We start from the raw sequence: 16,779 nt of genomic DNA, 5'->3' as shown, positions 1-16,779 counted from the left end.
ACTTCATTCAATCCATTTCATACATGAGCAAATTTCCCTAAATATTGGAAAATACATTAGGACACCAAGCAGAAAGCAGAGTTTTCTAGCCCAAATCCAGAATTGGTCCTCCCACCACCTAACTGCCTAATTATCACCAAAAATTCTTCAGAGCAAGCACATTTAAACAGAACAGTATTTGGGGTGGATGGAGGACAGAGGATGGCAATGGTGGGGAAGAGAAAAAAGGTCTCTTAAGAAGCCCTGGAAGACCAGATAGACCAGATAGTGAGTTTTCTTCTCATTCACTGGGAAATGCCATTGTCCCAGAGATTTCCAGAAGGATTCAAGGAATAAACAGAGATGGTTTCCAGGTCTCTTGCTCAGAGGGTGGTTAATTATGGTCATTAGTAGATATATTAGTAATTTACAAGATTTTTGGTAAAGTCAGGTCTGTTTACCTTAAAGATCAAAATTTTGATCTGTGAATTTTTGCCAAGATCTGTGGAGTTTCAACATGGAATTGCGTGTGACCTTTTTTGCTTGATTATTTTTTTATTTAGTTCACATCTGTATTTAGCCATTCATGTACTTACCTTTACCACTCGCTCATGTGAGACATGATGGAGCAGTCCAATTTTATTTAAATAAAGATCACTGGATCAAATGAGATAGAAATCTTCACAAACAAGACTAGCTAGTTACAGCCCCATTTAAAAAGAGCTGAGACTGTTTTTTCTAAAACTTGATCTGTCTTAACCGTTTGATCTTCTTTAGTAGAATGAATTTAACTTTGGAAAGCTTTATTTGAACTCAAGTGAGAGAAGAGTTGAAAAATTCCACCCCCCTCCAAAAAAACTGAAAAATTAACATACTATCCGTCACCTTCAGATGACTAGGAGAGGTCACACCTAAGAGCTACTTTCTCAGTCTGTCAGGGAGACAGCAGTGTACCGGTTTAAACTCCCTCCAGAGGTAATGCAATCACCTGCCCTAGAAATCTTCAAGAGGAGACTAGACAGTTACTTTGCTGGGGTCACCTGACCCCAGATGTCTTTCCTGCCTAGTGCAGGGGGGCTGGACGTGATGACAGGGGCGACAAATAGTGGGTGCACAGGGTGCACATGCACCCTGAGAGCGCTGGTGCACCCCCTGTCCAGCCACAATGCTTCCTGTTTAGCCAGTGGGCAGGAGGGCAGGTGGGAGCACCAGTGCCCCACGCACGAGTGCTGGCCAGGGAGCGGGACTGCCAGCAAAAGCAGCCGCACTGCTTCCAGACGTGGCCGCGAGAGTTCTGGGAGCTGCACAGCCGCTTTTACAGTGAGTGAGATGGGCTGCAGAATCGACTGCTGGGCCCCCCCCGCCAGCAAGATTGGCTGCTGGGGTACCCCCCAGTTACTGACTGGTGTGGGGGGGGGCACATACCCCCCTGACTCAAGAGGCACCAGACACCCATGCCTGATGATCTTGCGAGATCCCTTCCAGTCCCTTACAATCTATGAATCAAAGGGATTTTTTTTCCATATCCCACATACCAAATACTTGGTATTTCATTGGAACCCTGAATTGTGCAGATACTACTGGGAATATCAAACACTTACAAAAGCCACAAAATTCCACATTTTTTAGTGATCTAGTATGTTTCTGAAACAGAAGAAAGCTAAGTACAGCAATACAGGTTGAATTTAATCAAATAATTTTTGAAATACAATATAACATGTTAAAGCTTTTGTCAGTAAAACTTAGAGTGGAATTCTATTTCCCTTTGTGCAACTAAATGGCAGCTTTCAGCTGGTAAATGTCAAAAATGCCACTTGCTTGCAGGTAGCAATTCTATTTCTTCTGCAATGTAGGCGCATAAGCGTGCACGTGTAGACTGAGCCTGCCCAATAGGCTACACATTGGCAACACACACGGTCATATATGTGCACCAACTGTGGATACATCCTGCCATCCAGAGCATGAAAAGGTAGGCCAGAAACTTTTGACTACTAGATATTAGTCCCTGAAGAAGAAGGGCCCTTACGGGTTTTTTTTTCCATAGATGTTAGGGTTCGAAGGGACCTCATGAGATCATCGGGTCCAGTCCCCTGCCCAAGGGGCAGGAAGTCAGCTAGGGTCAAAGGATCCCAGCAAGATAAGCCTCCAAATGTTTCTTAAGTGTCCAGAGTAGGTGCTTGCACCACCTCTAGGGGGAGTCTGTTCTATGCCTTGGGGGCTTGGACAGTGAAGCTTTTCCTTATGTCCAGCCTAAAATGGTCTTGCAGGAGTTTGTGACCACTGGGCCTTGTCATTCCTTGGGGGTGCTCTGGTGAACAGGCATTATTCCCCTAGATCCTGATGCACACCCCTTATGTATTTATAGGGTGCCACGAGGTCCCCCCTGAGCCTGTGCTTCTCCAGGCTGAAGAGTCCCATAGCTCGCAGCCTCTCTTCATAAGGCCTGTTCTCTTGACTTCTGATCATATACGTAGCTCTCCTCTGGACTCTTTCAAGCTTCTCCATGTCCCTCCTGAATTGCGGAGTCTATAATTGCATGCAGTACTCCAGCTGTGGCCTCACCAAGGTCAAGTACAGCAGGAGGATGACATCCTGGGTCTTGCTTGAGATGTACCGGTCAATACAAGCCAGAATTTTGTTCACTTTGCTGGCTTCGGTATCACATTGGTGGCTCATGTTCATCTTGACCCCCAAATCTCTTTTTGTCATAGAGCTAGCAAGCGTAGCATTGCTGAGCCTATATACTGTGATGGGGTGTCTGTCGTGTTCCCCCCCCCCCGAGGTGGAGCTCCTTGCATTTCTCTGTATTGAATGCCATCAAGTTTTCATCCACCCACCTTGCAAGCCTATCAAGGCTGGCCTGGATCATCAGCCTATCCTCAAGTGTGAATAATCTTCCCCAAAGTTTTGTGTTGTCAGCGAACTTAGCCAGTCTGCTTCTGACACCAGAGCCCAGATCACTTCAGACCTGTTTCAGCCTCAATTGCTGAATGGTTAGGACACTTCTCCAGTAAGCCAGGGACCCCAATTCTAGGTTCCCATCTCACTCAGAGCAGATGTGAACCTACATGTATCTAACATCCCAGCACAGAGCTTAAATCACCAAACCAAAGATCAGGCATCATCCAAACTCCTCTCTGGGTTGAGTGACTCTTACACAGTTTATATTCTTCCAAATCCAGGCTGTAACAGAAGCTTGGACAATGGTTCTCTTGTGGAACAATAACTTGCCATTGCCTAGTACCATGACATCCATGGTGGAGGGTGTGAGATACAAGGTCCCCTTATACTGCAATGACTGCATCTTGTGCAGACATACCTTTGCCAGCTTTAAAGTAGCAAACTTGGCACTTGCTAGCAGTGTAGCCACTGCAACACAGGGCTCATCATGACTTACAAAACCCCTCATAGAAGATGAGTAAATACTCAATTAGTCCACACTGAAAACCACTCCTTTTCTCAATGTTTGACCACCACCTGCTTCAATGATGATGTAGGTAGAGCTGCTTAACCAAAGTGATCTGCATCTCATCAGCTACCTGCTAATGTCATGCAGTGACACCCGAGTCCAATATGCAGAATGCAATAATCCAGGGCTGTCCATCTGGTGGCCTGCAAGCTCCCACCTGACTGCTGCTCCTCCCATTGCTCCTGTTACTACCATTACCACCACTATTACTGGTGGGGTCTGCAGGCAAGGTTGCTAACTGTCCATAAATTTATGGGCAGTTGGTAAAAATTCAGGCCAAAAATGCCTGTCTATACAGTCTGTAAATAAATTTAAGTCCTCTCTAAAAACAGTCAAGTTCTTGCTGCTTTGTGAAGCTTCGTTCTAGGAAAAAATGGGGACAGCTGGACCTTGATTGAAGCACAGAAATAGCAGAATCACACAACCTGATGTCCAAGTGGGAGCAAAGCATGCTGAAGGAAGCCTTCTTTCAGTATTTTGTGGACCCCTTCCCCTCTAGCCATGCGCTGCTGTTGCTGCTTCCCAATACTACTGGGGTTCAAGGTAGGCTTCTTTTGGGGTCTGTCCTGGGATGGGGAAAGCAGGCTGGCAGGGATAAGGCTGGGGGTGGGTAGGCTGGGCAGGACAGCATAGTGAGGGTTGCAGTTGGGGTGAATGTCAAGTGTAAAATCAAGAATATATTTTTTTACTACAGTAAAAACACATGTCAATAAAAAAGCCTGTCAGTAACAACTTTGCAAATTGTCAGGAAAAAAAAGAAGTTATTGGGTTGTCAACATTTTCTCTAGGTTTCTACTCCCTTTTCCAGCTTCTGCTTCCTGCCCTCACCCCTGAGGGCAGGGCAGAACTCACCACAGGGGCATGGGGAGCCCATAACTTAAGCAAGGGGTGGGGGGGGAGGGGACACACTGCTGACATGGTGGAGGAGACATGGCAGTGCCTGTGGGATAAGGTGGGGGCAGAAGAACTCATGCTACAGGCACCCTCTGGCTGCTCAGAAATTGTGCAGCCTGGCAATAATCTACTAAACCAAATTACAGACAATTTACAAATAAAAACAATGGCTATGTTAATATGAAGGGTAGTATAGTCTGTATGCTATTAGGAGGGACCACTATTCAATTCCATACTGTCAGGGTCTTCCCAGTCTCTTGGACAAGTCACTCAGGGCTAGATATAACTCAGCATTTAGTTATTTAGGCATTTAAAAAAACTGTTGTAAGGATCAAGGCATTAAACATTGCAAGGTGTTAATATCACTGTATTTATCTGAAACTAAGATGAGCCCAAATTTAAGTCAACCCCCCAATAATTAGATTATATAGAAGGAAAAGGTATATATTTTAAAATGGCAAGGTTCTTTGAGCAGATGTGATATCTTTTATTAGATTAACTGAGTAGTTGGAAAAAAGTTATTGTTAAGCTTTCAGGTGCAATCACCCTTCTTCAGAGAACAGCAGACTCCCTATGCCTGAAGAAGGGTGGCTGCACCTGAAAGCTTGCCAAGAACTTTTTACCAATTATTCAGTTGGTCTAATAAAAGATATCACATCTACTCAAAGAACCTTGCATGCCTATGTCCTTATACCAACACGGCTACAACCGAAAACCCAGCATATATTTTAAAATAATTTTCATGTACACAATCTAATTATTGGAGGAACATCTTTAATTTATCTCCTTCCACTGCTGCAGGAGGGCAGGCAGTGGGGTGCAGGTGGTGTTGGGAGGTAAAGTAGCTTGCCCCCTGCTTGTGTCTGCCCCACTGCCACATCTGCCTGCCCTCCCCTGCAGCCTTGGGCCACCCCTTCCCCCTCTGCCCCTTGTTCTGCCCCTTTCCCCAGCCTCTGCTCCCCTTTCCCTCTCCCCAACTGAACAGCCTTTGCTCCCTGTCCCCCTCCCTCCCCAGCCTCTGCTCCCTTCTTCCCCCTCCTCTGAACAGCCTCTGCTTCCCCTTTCTCCCTCCCCACAGCCCTGCTTCCCCTCTTCCCCTCCCCCTTGCTCCATGCCAGCAGTTAATTTTGTTTTACTCTATCCCCATTTTAGCCTGGGCCACTGAGCATAACCCCAGCCCAGGCCCCATAGCAGCCATGCAGGCCATGTGTGCTACAGGGCTGGGTTGGGACTATGCTCAGTGCCCCAGGCAGCAGCCAGGACAGACTCTGCCAGTGTGGAGCAAGGGTAAATTGGAGAGGGAGAGGAGCAGGCAGGGGAGCAGAGGCTGTGGAGGGCAGGGGCATAGAGATTGGTGGAAGAGGCTGCAGGGGAGGGATGGAGGGGGGAGGCAACAACTGTGGTTACAGTCCCAACCTTGGATAGGGGCTGGTGCCCAACCCCCTGCCCCCCCAATGCTCTATTCTAAGTCAAGGGGCTTTTTTCCTCTGTCTTAGAATTGAGTAAATATGGTATTGCTCATGAAAGACTACAAAAGTACCCAATACAGAACAAAAGGTCCAAAATTTGTCAAGAATAGTTTAGTAAATCACTTTTTCAGTTATCCCTTTTAAAAAAAAGTTTTAGATAACCTTCTCCCAGCCAAAATACTTTTCTCCAGGCAAAATGGGAAGTAAGTATTATATAATCGCTGTGCTTTACTTCTACCAGATTTACTTGAGACTTTGTGTCATAATTATGAATGCAATCAAGTCTGGGAGGAATGCACAGCATTCACTATGCATGTACATAAAACAAGAACAACAGAACCTCCATATTTTATGTATTATATTGTATGTTTATGTATATTTTATACATTTGGTAATGTATGAGGTCAAATATACTGCAATATAGTCAAAGTCTAGAAGAGTTGATCTCAACCTTTTTAGACTCCAGGCATCCCTGGGAAAATACCAGCTCTTACTTTTCATTCTGTTTTCAACTATGGAAAAATATAGAGCAATTTCTCTGTTGCAAAGAACTCAGAAAGGTCACAAGAGGTCAAAATGGATTTAACACTGTGCATTCCTATTTGAAACTCCTGGGTTTATTTTGTGAATCTTGTTTGTATACTAAACAGTGCTAACAATGCATGGCAGCCTGTGGTACACTTGAAAGGATCTCAAGGCACCCAGGTCTCCCTGGTTGAGACCCACTGGTCTAGAAGCAGCAGATGATTCTTCAATACAACATGTATTACATACCCTAAATGCATCCATAAGATCAGGCTGCTCCATAAGCTTGGGAAAAGTTGCTAAAATAGGATTACTAATTAAATCTGAAATGGAAAAGAAGCATACACATTTTGTTACAATTCATAAGATTTTTAGATAAGACTACAGGAATGTTAAAAATGGCTTACAGAAGCATTTGATGATTTTGTATACCACTGCATTCTCTCATAATTTCTAACAGCCCTAGAATATAAACAACTGCAAATGTGCTGCTACTTAGGCTCCAACTTTGTTTTTTGCTGGTGGGTGTTGCACACACAAAAACTATCCCCCGAAAAAACAGCACTTTACTTTTAACTCAGCGCATTCCCCTGCTGAGCCCCATGGATGCCCAGAAGAGGCAGTGCGTTAAAGCTCTGCAGCATCTGGCACTTTAGTGGGGCTTTTTTGGCACTTTTATCTAATAGCTGATCGAATTAGCTTTAGTTAAAAGCTCCAAAGCCCTGCTGATGCGCTTGATCTTTACAGACACTGCAGAGCTGGGTTGAAGTCACACACTGCTTCTTCCCATAAAGTGCATTTTTTTATTTTTAACATCTGCAAGCACGGGCCTGTGGGTGCTAATTTTTTTCAGTGGTTGTTTGAGCCCCACAGCATGCATGAAGTTGGTGCCTATGTGCTGCTATTTTCGTATTGTAAAAGTGAAATTCTCAAGGTGTAGGAAACGTTAGTAGCTTACTATTATCCAACTATTCCTGGAAAGTAAAATAAAACTAAACTGCTTTTCCTAAGAGACTAAAAACTCTGTGAACTGATTTTTTCCAGGAATTTTAGTAACTCAAAATACATAAATACCTTTGACATAAACCTGATTATCATGCACTTTATTTTGTTTTTCCCATACACAAAAGGATATAGTGAGAATCCAACAGTTGAAAACAGGATTTATACAGAAACAAGGTGCAAAAGCTTAGTGAAGGAGATTAACCCTTAGAACAGTTTTCAAAGGGCTATGATGAAGTCTCCATTACTTGAAATCTTTAAAATTAATGTTCAGTCTTTTCAAAAAGACACCATATAGCTCAAAAAGAAGTTACAAATCATTCTAAAAAATTTACAGAATGAAGTTCTTTGATCCACATTAGTCAGGCAATCAAACTAGATGATCAGAAGGACTCTTCTGACCTGAATAATCTATCATTTTTCAGTTTATGGTTTTATTAAATAAAATGAGAGCATGCACATCAGAAAAACTGAATAAAAGCCTGATTTTCCAATGTACTAACTGTGGAGATTAACTTCAGTGAAAGATGTGATGGTAGTTATAGCTTTGGGTATTTTTGAAAACTGAAACTACTATTTAAGTGCCTAGCTATGGACTGAAATTGTTAGCTTAAGTATTTTGGTAAGTGCAGATTCAAAGTCTTTTACTATAGAAGTAGACCGTGTATTATTTCAAAAGCCTAATACAGAGACACAGGAGAAAGATCAAGAAATATTCAGACAGTATAATTTTGCAGTATGAAAAACTATCAACCCACTCCACAATGACTGAGAGTTGCAATTTTTTGTATTTCTATAATGACTGTAACAATAGGCACATTAAGAAAAAAGTGTGCAGTGATGGTTATGTTTTTAAAAGGAAAAATCTAAACCCGTATCTTGCTTTGTTCTTTCCACAGCTGAATTTAAGCCTTAAGAGTTCCTCCACTTCTCCTCTGCCTGTCTCCACAATTGACAAAATGTGGGGAAAATTATTAGTCTTAAGTATAGAAATACTTACCTGCTCTCTTGTGGAAAGCATAGAAATGTACTCATTAAAAATTAACAAGCAAAACATTTGATCTTGACAGTTAAGAGGAACTTAGAAATGTTTACAAGAACTGAGCAAAAGCCTCATCCGAGGGCAAACTGCATGCACTGTCATGCCACATACTACAAAGACACACATTTGGGATCAACAAAGCATGATGTAGAAATTTTGAGGTGAAGTGGAAACAATGGAGGAACAACAGGTTGATTCTAAATTATGAGAAACAAGTATTGTGAATCCCTCAGTGAACAGTGTATTAATACAAATGTTACAGAATTCATACAGTATTCACTTGTGTGTTTTCTTGAAAGCTTCACTGAAAACACTTCATTCATACTTCACTGAAAACAAAATTTGATTTGTACTGTTTGCCTTCCATTATGGGAATTTAAGTCAAATATGAAACTCATTTGACACAAGTTAAAGTGTTACAAAATTGAATATACAGCTAATCTTGAGCAGATGAGAATGACATTTAGGGACTCTGTAAGAGTGACCCGAGCAGAATGGGTTTCATTTAACTTCCATGGAAAAAATGCAAATAATATTTCTTCAAACTGAATGGTTATAATATGTATGCAGCCCAGATAGGGTGTGTTACTTCTACTCTTTCCATGAAACAACATATGTAGAATTACATCAAACAGAAAGAAATGGAACACAGATCTTTCTTAAACTGGAACTCATGAAAGTTTTCTCAGACTGGGGAGAGAGTGCCTATTAGGGACAGATTTTTTTCCAAGGCAGGAACCTGATTTAAACCCTACTTATGGCAGAAATTGGAGAGAATGAAATAAATATGCTTTAAAGGTCTGATTCTTCTCCTAATGTAGGCAACAACAAAACACCCATTGATTACAATGGGGTTTGCTCAAACCCTTCTTACTAAGTTAGTTTATATAGCAATTATTGCTAGTCAGATTTAGAGCCTTAGCTAGGTTTAATTTTTATAATGTCATCCTAGCTGGCTGGGCTATGTTATGTTGTGAATATATATTATCTCTTTTTAGGAGAGAAAACTACTTACTGTATCTCAGGACAGTGCATTGTTTTCTGCTAGGCACAACATCTGGAAATTCTGGAAGTCTTTTCTTACTGAAACAAACTACAGGGTGGCACCATGGGGTGCCTATAAAGCAGGGAGGCTGCTGCTGTGTGCTGTAATTACAGTGTTCCAGAGCAGACTTGACTGAGTCTCATGTATCAGCATCCCTGTGCTTCTGAATGGTGGTGGGGGTGCTTTCTATGAGCTTTAGATAAAGCACCCCCGCCACCATTTTGAAGTGCGGGGACACTGATACACAAGATGCTCCGGGTGGTCTAATTAAAGCACTTCCCCCGCCCAACTCCCACAGCACATGTATAAATGCCTTTAGAAACTAAGCGGCTCAGAGAGGTATGAGCTTCTATAGGAAACATGCTACTTTGTCAGATGCTATGAACGGATTTAGTAGCATCTAACAAAGTTGGTTGTTTCCTACAAAAGCTCATGCCTTTCTGAACCAGTTAGCTAGCTTCTAAGGTGTTACCCTCCCATATCTTCTACCTGACTTCAGACTAACATGGCTAACCACTTATTTCTGCTGCAAGTACTTTCAAGTACTTGGAAGCAAAGGACAAAAAACACTCCCTTTTTTCCCCTGGCATTATTATTCATACAAACATCAGAATTGCCACACTGGTTAAGACGAAAGATCTATCTAACCCAATACGCTTTCTCTGCAAGTAGCAAGTACAATATGCCTTTGAGAAATAATTAAACAGAATAACTCACAATATTGATTTTTCATAATTTGCCACAATAACAATTCTTACCAGCACTCTGTGCGCTTATTCTGTCTTTCAGGAGCACATCACCAAGAATTTGTCGATAAAGTATCAGGAGGTGAATGTAGCACATGCTGCCAATCAATGTTTCTGGTAGCAGACTATAAGAGAAATCACAAGGTTTTGTATCTATATTCAAAACAGCTCATGGAAAGTAATCCTGTGAACCTGAATAGGTATTACAACCACATCAATGTACACGAATAAATATCTACTGGAAGTAATAACAGATGCAGTAAGCCAAAAGTGTGTAGATATACTTTCTTTCATAAAGAGTGCTTGAAGTACTTCTGTGTTACTGATAAAAAGACATTTAGGAGACAGAAAATGACAGCTAACTAAAGGTGTTCTACATCTGAGCAACTAAACAGCAGAACAGTCATTAAAATATCAATTTAGTTTTAGATATTTTCCAGAGAAGAACAGAATTTAAATCCTAGGAAGGCCCTTGGAATGCCATTTACACCTAAAGAACATGGAACTTCTTCAAAAGAAGTCATTGGCAAAAATCCCAATGATTACAGCAAGATGGGATCAAACATTCATGACCAGGTTAGTTTATGTAGCAACTACAGCAATACTGCCCATCTAAATTCAGAGCCTGTTTTTAAAGACGTTTAATCAGTGAAATAAGGTATAAATTATTTGCAAATATTAAAAGCAACCACGTATACTGGATGTGCCAAAATAATTCTCTGTCTTCAGACATTTAATCCAAATACAAGTGACATGCTGACTTAAATCTCAGAGCACCAAAATGTACTGTCTTGAGATGATCTGATGGTTAAAGTCAGCTCCATTAACTTTAACCTTGCTTGAACACAGAGACTTATATCTTACTTGAATACTTGGATGACTCCACTTTCACTTTTACTGCTTTGGGGGTTTTTTTTGGATAAATAGCTCTACTCCCTCATACAGAAAGTCCCCAGTTCTGCTTTGTTAACCCAGACAAATAAAGAATGGGCACATCTACACATGCAATTAATGTGCATGAATAAACTGTGTGCAACACATGAAGCTGGGTCAGAGCACCCCAGGCTTGCAGGGGACCTGGGGGGTCAGCCTGCCAGGCCAGGGCTGCTCCAACCTGTCTCCATATGCTGTGGAGCAGCTGGCTGAGGCACAAGAGTTGCCTTCTGGCTAGCCCCACAATGAAGCAACCTGTGCCCCAGCCAACGGTGCACAGAAAAATTAGTCAACTGCACAGTAAATATCTCATGTAGATGTGCCCAATGCAAAGGGAAATGATCTCTATACCATTAGCAGAGGTACCTCTACGGCAAGCTTGTCCAACATGCGGCCCGCCAAGGCATTTTCTGTGGCCCACTGTGCTGCAATGGGAAATGAAAGTAAACACGATTTACTTTCGTTCCCACCCCTTGTCCCTCCCCCAGCCCCTCAGCAGTTTCCTAATGGCTGCTGAAGGGCTGGGGAAGGGACAAGGTTCCCACACGTACCGCATCAGCTTGACATTGCCAACGCGGTGCGTGTGGGAAGAGGAGTAGCCATGTGCCTGTCGGGACAGGACGAGCCCAGCTGGAGCAGCAGGGGCTCAGCTGCACTTTCCTGTACCTGCACTGGTCAGTCCTGAGCGGCACATGGCTCCCCCGCCGCCTCTGTTGGCTGGTGCCGACCCGGGCGGGTCTGTCCCATCCGGAGCATCATGCAGCTGAAGCCGGATTCCCACATGCTGCTGAGGACAGGAGGAGCCCGGCCAGGTCAGCACCAGCCAGCAGAAGTGGCGGTGGAGCCGTGTGCCACTCGGGACTGACCGACGTAGGCAGGGGAAAATGCAGCTGAGCCCCTGCTGCTCCGGCCGGGCTTGTCGCGTCCTGAGTGGCACACGGCTTTGCCGCCACTTCTGCTGGCCAGTGCAGACCCGGCCAGGCTCCTCCTGTCCCCTGCAGCACGTAGGAAGCCGGCTTCAGCCACGTGCTGCTTCAGATGGGACAGACCCGGCCAGGTCAGCACCAGCCAGGAAAAGCGGCATGCAGCTGAAGCCACCCTTCCGTGGTCCTCACCATGTCTCCCGCCATGCTGCCCCTGCTGGGCTCTGGGATCCCCCAGTGGGTCGAGGACCGCCCCCACCCCGGCAAGGTTTCTCGCAGCTCCATGCACAGCCTGGGGCGGCTGTCGGGCCAGGCCGTGGAAAAGCCCGGTGTGGTCAGGCGCAGAGCGGAAGCCTGCAGCCCCGGGGACGTGCTGCTCACGCAGCATCGGTTCAGCACCAAGAGGCGCCCTAACCCCCCAGGCCAAATCCTGCTCTGTTTACAGGCACGGGGCCTGAGCACCTCTGCGGGCCCTTGCACGGACTCCGGGCTCCACGTGCACGGCTGCACTTCCCTGCTGCGCTGGCCCCGGCGGCTCCCCCTTGCCTCCCTGCGCCAGAATGCCCAGGCATTTGCATGGTACCAGGTGCAGCCCCAAAACTTTAGCTAAAGGAAAACTACAGCTAGCCGCGGTTTGGCGGGGGGTGGGCCCTCCCCAATAGTCTCTAACAGTGACAAAGCTTCTTCAGGGGGCAGAGACCCACCAGACCCTGCGGCCCCGCCTTGACATTGGAGGTGTGTAGCAAAGGGGAGAAGAGTTCCTGGCAGGAAAGGTGGTGTAGTGAAATAGATGTTTCCCTGGAAGGATTTGATATATGTTGATGGGTAAAATGAATGAATTGTAGTGGGATGCCTTCCCTCCACTGGAGATGCTCAGACATTGCACAGCCAGAAATAATGTTAATGTCTTCACTGGGACTCTAAAGCACAGGGCAACTGGACTGATGGACTGTGACATTAATGGCTCTGTGACGCTTGCATATTATCTGAGAACTCCAGCTTACTTGCTGAGATCCAGGAAATGAGTCATTTAGAGGGAGAGTTTTGAACTGGTTAGACCCATTTCATTGTCACTTCCTGCAACTTCATTGGTGTCAAAGGTCATGTGACATCACTTCCTGATGTGATACCACTTCCTGTGAGGTCTTTGAATATGGCTTGCCAGCCCACTGGGCGATAAAAAGTTCATGATCCGGCCCTACATTCAAAAAGGTTAGACACCCCTGCTCTAGGGGTATATTTATATCATTCCCTGGCATTCCCAGGGAATGTTGTCTTCAAACATGCTCTGTCTGCCCACTCCCAGTCTCCAGCAGAGCAGAGAGCTCCTCAGGGTGGCTTTATCACTTCATTCCCAGGTATGGCATCAGCAAGCAGAAGGTCGGGGTGGGCTCAGCAATGATGGTTGGAGGTGTATGAAGAATGCATTGCAGACATCCTGAGGCAGCCACATCTGATGGTTTACAGGGAGAACACATTTTGCCACTCTTTCTTCATTAAAGTCACTCCTATTCTTGAGGGTAGGTCTACACTACAAAGTGCAACTGCCTTATACGGTTTAATATAGCTGCACGAGGTACCAGTAGCAGGTATTGGAGTGGCAGCAGCACAGGCTGTTTCAACTGACCTCGGACCCTTGGTCAAGGCAGCTGACCCATGCTGCTACTGCTATTAGTATCCAATCTGGTCAGATTAAACCTAGCACAGGTATGTTTAAATGAAATGCAGTTATACCTCTGATTGTAACAGATGTTATATATGCCTCCACAGAAACTGTACTAGGAGAGGGGAGCTCATCTTGAGATAGAAATCACATGTGATAACTGACTATTAGCTAAAGAAATGAATTCTAAACACATTTAATACTACAGGCTAGGGGCAGGCAACTATTTTGGCTGGAGGGCCACTTAACGAGTTTTGGTGAGCTGTTGAGGGCCACAAGGGTAGCCCTGCCCCTTGACAGGCACCCCCCCGGCCACCATCTTGGGACTGGAAGTTCCACACCCTAACCTCTGACCTTTGCTACCAGAAGACCCTACCCCTTGCCCCTGGAAGTATGGTCTTTTTGGGAAGGTGTTTGCCAGCTTGGAATTGGAAACACATATATTTCCAATATATATATGATTGCATAATAAGCTCAAAATGAAGTCTTACTCTTGTGTATTGTGGGGGGGGTGGGGGCATGGGGTTTGTGTGTGTGGATGTGGGGGTATGTATGGAGGTAGGTGGGTGGGTATGGGGTTTGTGGGGAGCTATGTGGAGGGTGGCTGGGGGGGTGTGTACGGGTGTTTGTGGTGGGGTATGTGCCAGCTAGGCAGTGAGCGGGGCTCCCCCAGAGGCAGGTGTGTGTAGGTGGGTACGCTGTTTGTGGGGTGTGTGATTATGTGTAGGGTAGGGTGTAGTTGTAGGGTTTGAGGGGGACGGTATGTGGGTATTGTGGGGTTTGCATGGGAGCCCCTGCATCCACCCCCACCCCGCAAAAGCCCAGAGCCTATGAGTCCTGTGGTGTCTCCCCGGCACCGCCCCAGCCCTGCCTGTGTCTGCTCTGTACTGTCTAGCTGGCACATCCTGCTGCACCTGGGCACACAGTGGGGCTGGGGCACCTCCACGGCAGAACTGCCTTTCAAGGCAACCCAGGCAGTGGCAGCTCCTTCCAGGTGCCACTGCCGCTGGCTCCAGCCCTGCAGTACTGCTGGGGACACACATGCACAGCCCCACACCTGCTCTGGACTCGCTCACCTGAGCTCAGCAGTAGCAGCAGGGCGGTGGCGGGGCAGAAACTGTTACCGGGTGTGGGTAAAAGAAGCCCCTCCCCCTCACAGCTGCCAGCGCTCCCTGCTCCAGCCACCCAGAGCCCATGTCACATTGGGCTGCCCTGTGTCTCTGCCACCTCTGGGCTGCCCAGCAGGGCAACGGTAACAGTGCAGAGTAGCCACTGGGCAGCCCAGAGGTGGCAGTGACCGTGGCACAGCATCTTTGGAGATAGACTTGTTAACTTAGGGAGGAGGCTTTAATCTAAGTTTGCTGGGGGAGGGAGATCAAGTCTTGAGGTAAGCGGGAAAGTGAGCAACCTGGAGGAAGCATAAGCAGGAAGGGGCAACAGGGGAGGCCTTATCATTCTTCTTAAGAAAATAGAGCAATTGGATAGTTACCTCAAGTGTCTGCACACAAATGCACAGAGCCTGTGAAATCAGCAGGAGGAATTGGAAGTCCTCGCAGTTCCAGAACTATGATGCGATTGGAATAACAGAGACTTAGTGGGATAGCTCGCATGACTGGAGCACTGTCATGGATGGGTATAAACTGTTCAGGAAAGACAGGCAGGGGAGAAGAGAAGGAGGAGTGCTCCAGCTTATTGTGCTGTAAGAGAAGGAGGAGCTGTGTGTGTGTTGTATGTAAAAGAGCTGTATGATTGCTCAGAGCTTCAGTATGGAATTGGAGACAGGCCTGTTGAAAGTCTCTGGGTTAAGTTTACAGGGGAGAACAACAAGGGGGATGTTGTGGTGGGGGTCTGCTATAGAGGAGGATGAGGTGGATGAGGCTTGCTTCAAACAGCTAGTGGAAGTTTCCTGATTACAGGCCCTGGTTCACGTGGGGAACTTCAATCACCCTGACGTGCTGGGAGGGCAATCCAGGAAGTTTTTGGAGAGTGTTGGGGACAACTTCCTGGTGCAAGTGTTAGAGAGGCTACCTAGGGGCTATGCTCTTGACCTGCTGCTCATAAACAGGGAAGAATTGTAGGGAATGTAGAAGTGGATGGCAACTTGGGCAGCAGCAACTATGAGATGACTGACTTCAGGGTCCTGAGAAAATGAAGGAATGAGCAGCAGAGAAAGGACACTGAACTTCAGAAAAGCAGACTTCAATACACTTGGGGTACTGATGAGCAGGATCCCCTGGGAGGCCCATCTGAGGGGAAAAGGAGTCCAGGGGAGCTGGCTGTATTTTAAAGAAACCTTATTGAGGGCTCAGGAATGAATCATCCTGATGTGCAGGAAGACTAGGAAGAATGGCAGGTGACCAGCTTGGCTTAGCAGGGAACTCTTCAGTGAGCTAACACACAAAATGGAAGCTTACAAGAAATGGAAACTTAGACTAATAACTAGGGAGGAGCATAAAAGCACTGCTTGGACATGCAGGGATGAAATCAGGAAGGCCAAAGTGCAACTAGAGTTGCACCTACCAAGGAACATGAAGAGGAACAAGAAGGGTTTCTACAAGTATACAGGCAGTCATAGATTCATAGATGCTAGGGTCGGAAGGGACCTCAATAGATCATCGAGTACGACCCCCTGCATAGGCAGGAAAGAGTGCTGGGTTCAGATGACCCTAGCTAGATGCTTATCTAACCTCCTCTTGAAGACCCCCAGAGTAGGGGAGAGCACCACCTCCCTTGGGAGCCCGTTCCAGACCTTGGCCACTCGAACTGTGAAGAAGTTCTTCCTAATGTCTAGTCTAAATCTGCTCTCTGCTAGCTTGTGGCCATTATTTCTTGTAACCCCTGGGGGCGCCTTGGTGAATAAAACCTCACCAATTCCCTTCTGTGCCCCCATGATGAACTTATAGGCAGCCACAAGGTTGCCTCTCAACCTTCTCTTGTGGAGGCTGAAGAGGTCCAGGTGCCCCAGTCTCTCCTCATAGGGCCTGGCCTGCAAGCCCTTAACCATATGAGTAGCCCATCTCTGGACCTTCTCCAGGTTATCCACATCGCTCTTGAAGTGTGGCGTCCAAAACTGCATGCAGTATTCCAAC

At 45.8% G+C, this 16,779-nt stretch overlaps 1 protein-coding gene across 4 annotated transcripts in view; it reads right to left on the bottom strand.

The window, feature by feature from the left end:
• The window catches only part of NPHP1 (nephrocystin 1), a 69,625-nt gene that overhangs the window by 6,790 nt on the left and 46,056 nt on the right, over nt 1-16,779 (bottom strand). For 3 of the 4 annotated variants that reach the window (XM_006258099.4, XM_019480105.2, XM_019480106.2), the window contains 2 exons: nt 10,184-10,296; nt 6,586-6,659 (listed from right to left, as the gene is read on the bottom strand). In XM_006258099.4, the coding sequence (XP_006258161.4) occupies nt 6,586-6,659; nt 10,184-10,296 (187 nt within the window). The remainder of the gene's footprint in view (nt 1-6,585; nt 6,660-10,183; nt 10,297-16,779) is intronic. The other variant, XM_019480108.2, reaches the window with a different exon arrangement.

The sequence above is a fragment of the Alligator mississippiensis genome, chromosome 1 (genome assembly GCF_030867095.1).
Source record: "Alligator mississippiensis isolate rAllMis1 chromosome 1, rAllMis1, whole genome shotgun sequence".
NCBI classification, from domain to species: Eukaryota; Metazoa; Chordata; order Crocodylia; family Alligatoridae; genus Alligator; species Alligator mississippiensis.
Note: the sequence above shows the minus strand (reverse complement) of the source record. Positions and strands in the feature narration are given on the sequence as shown.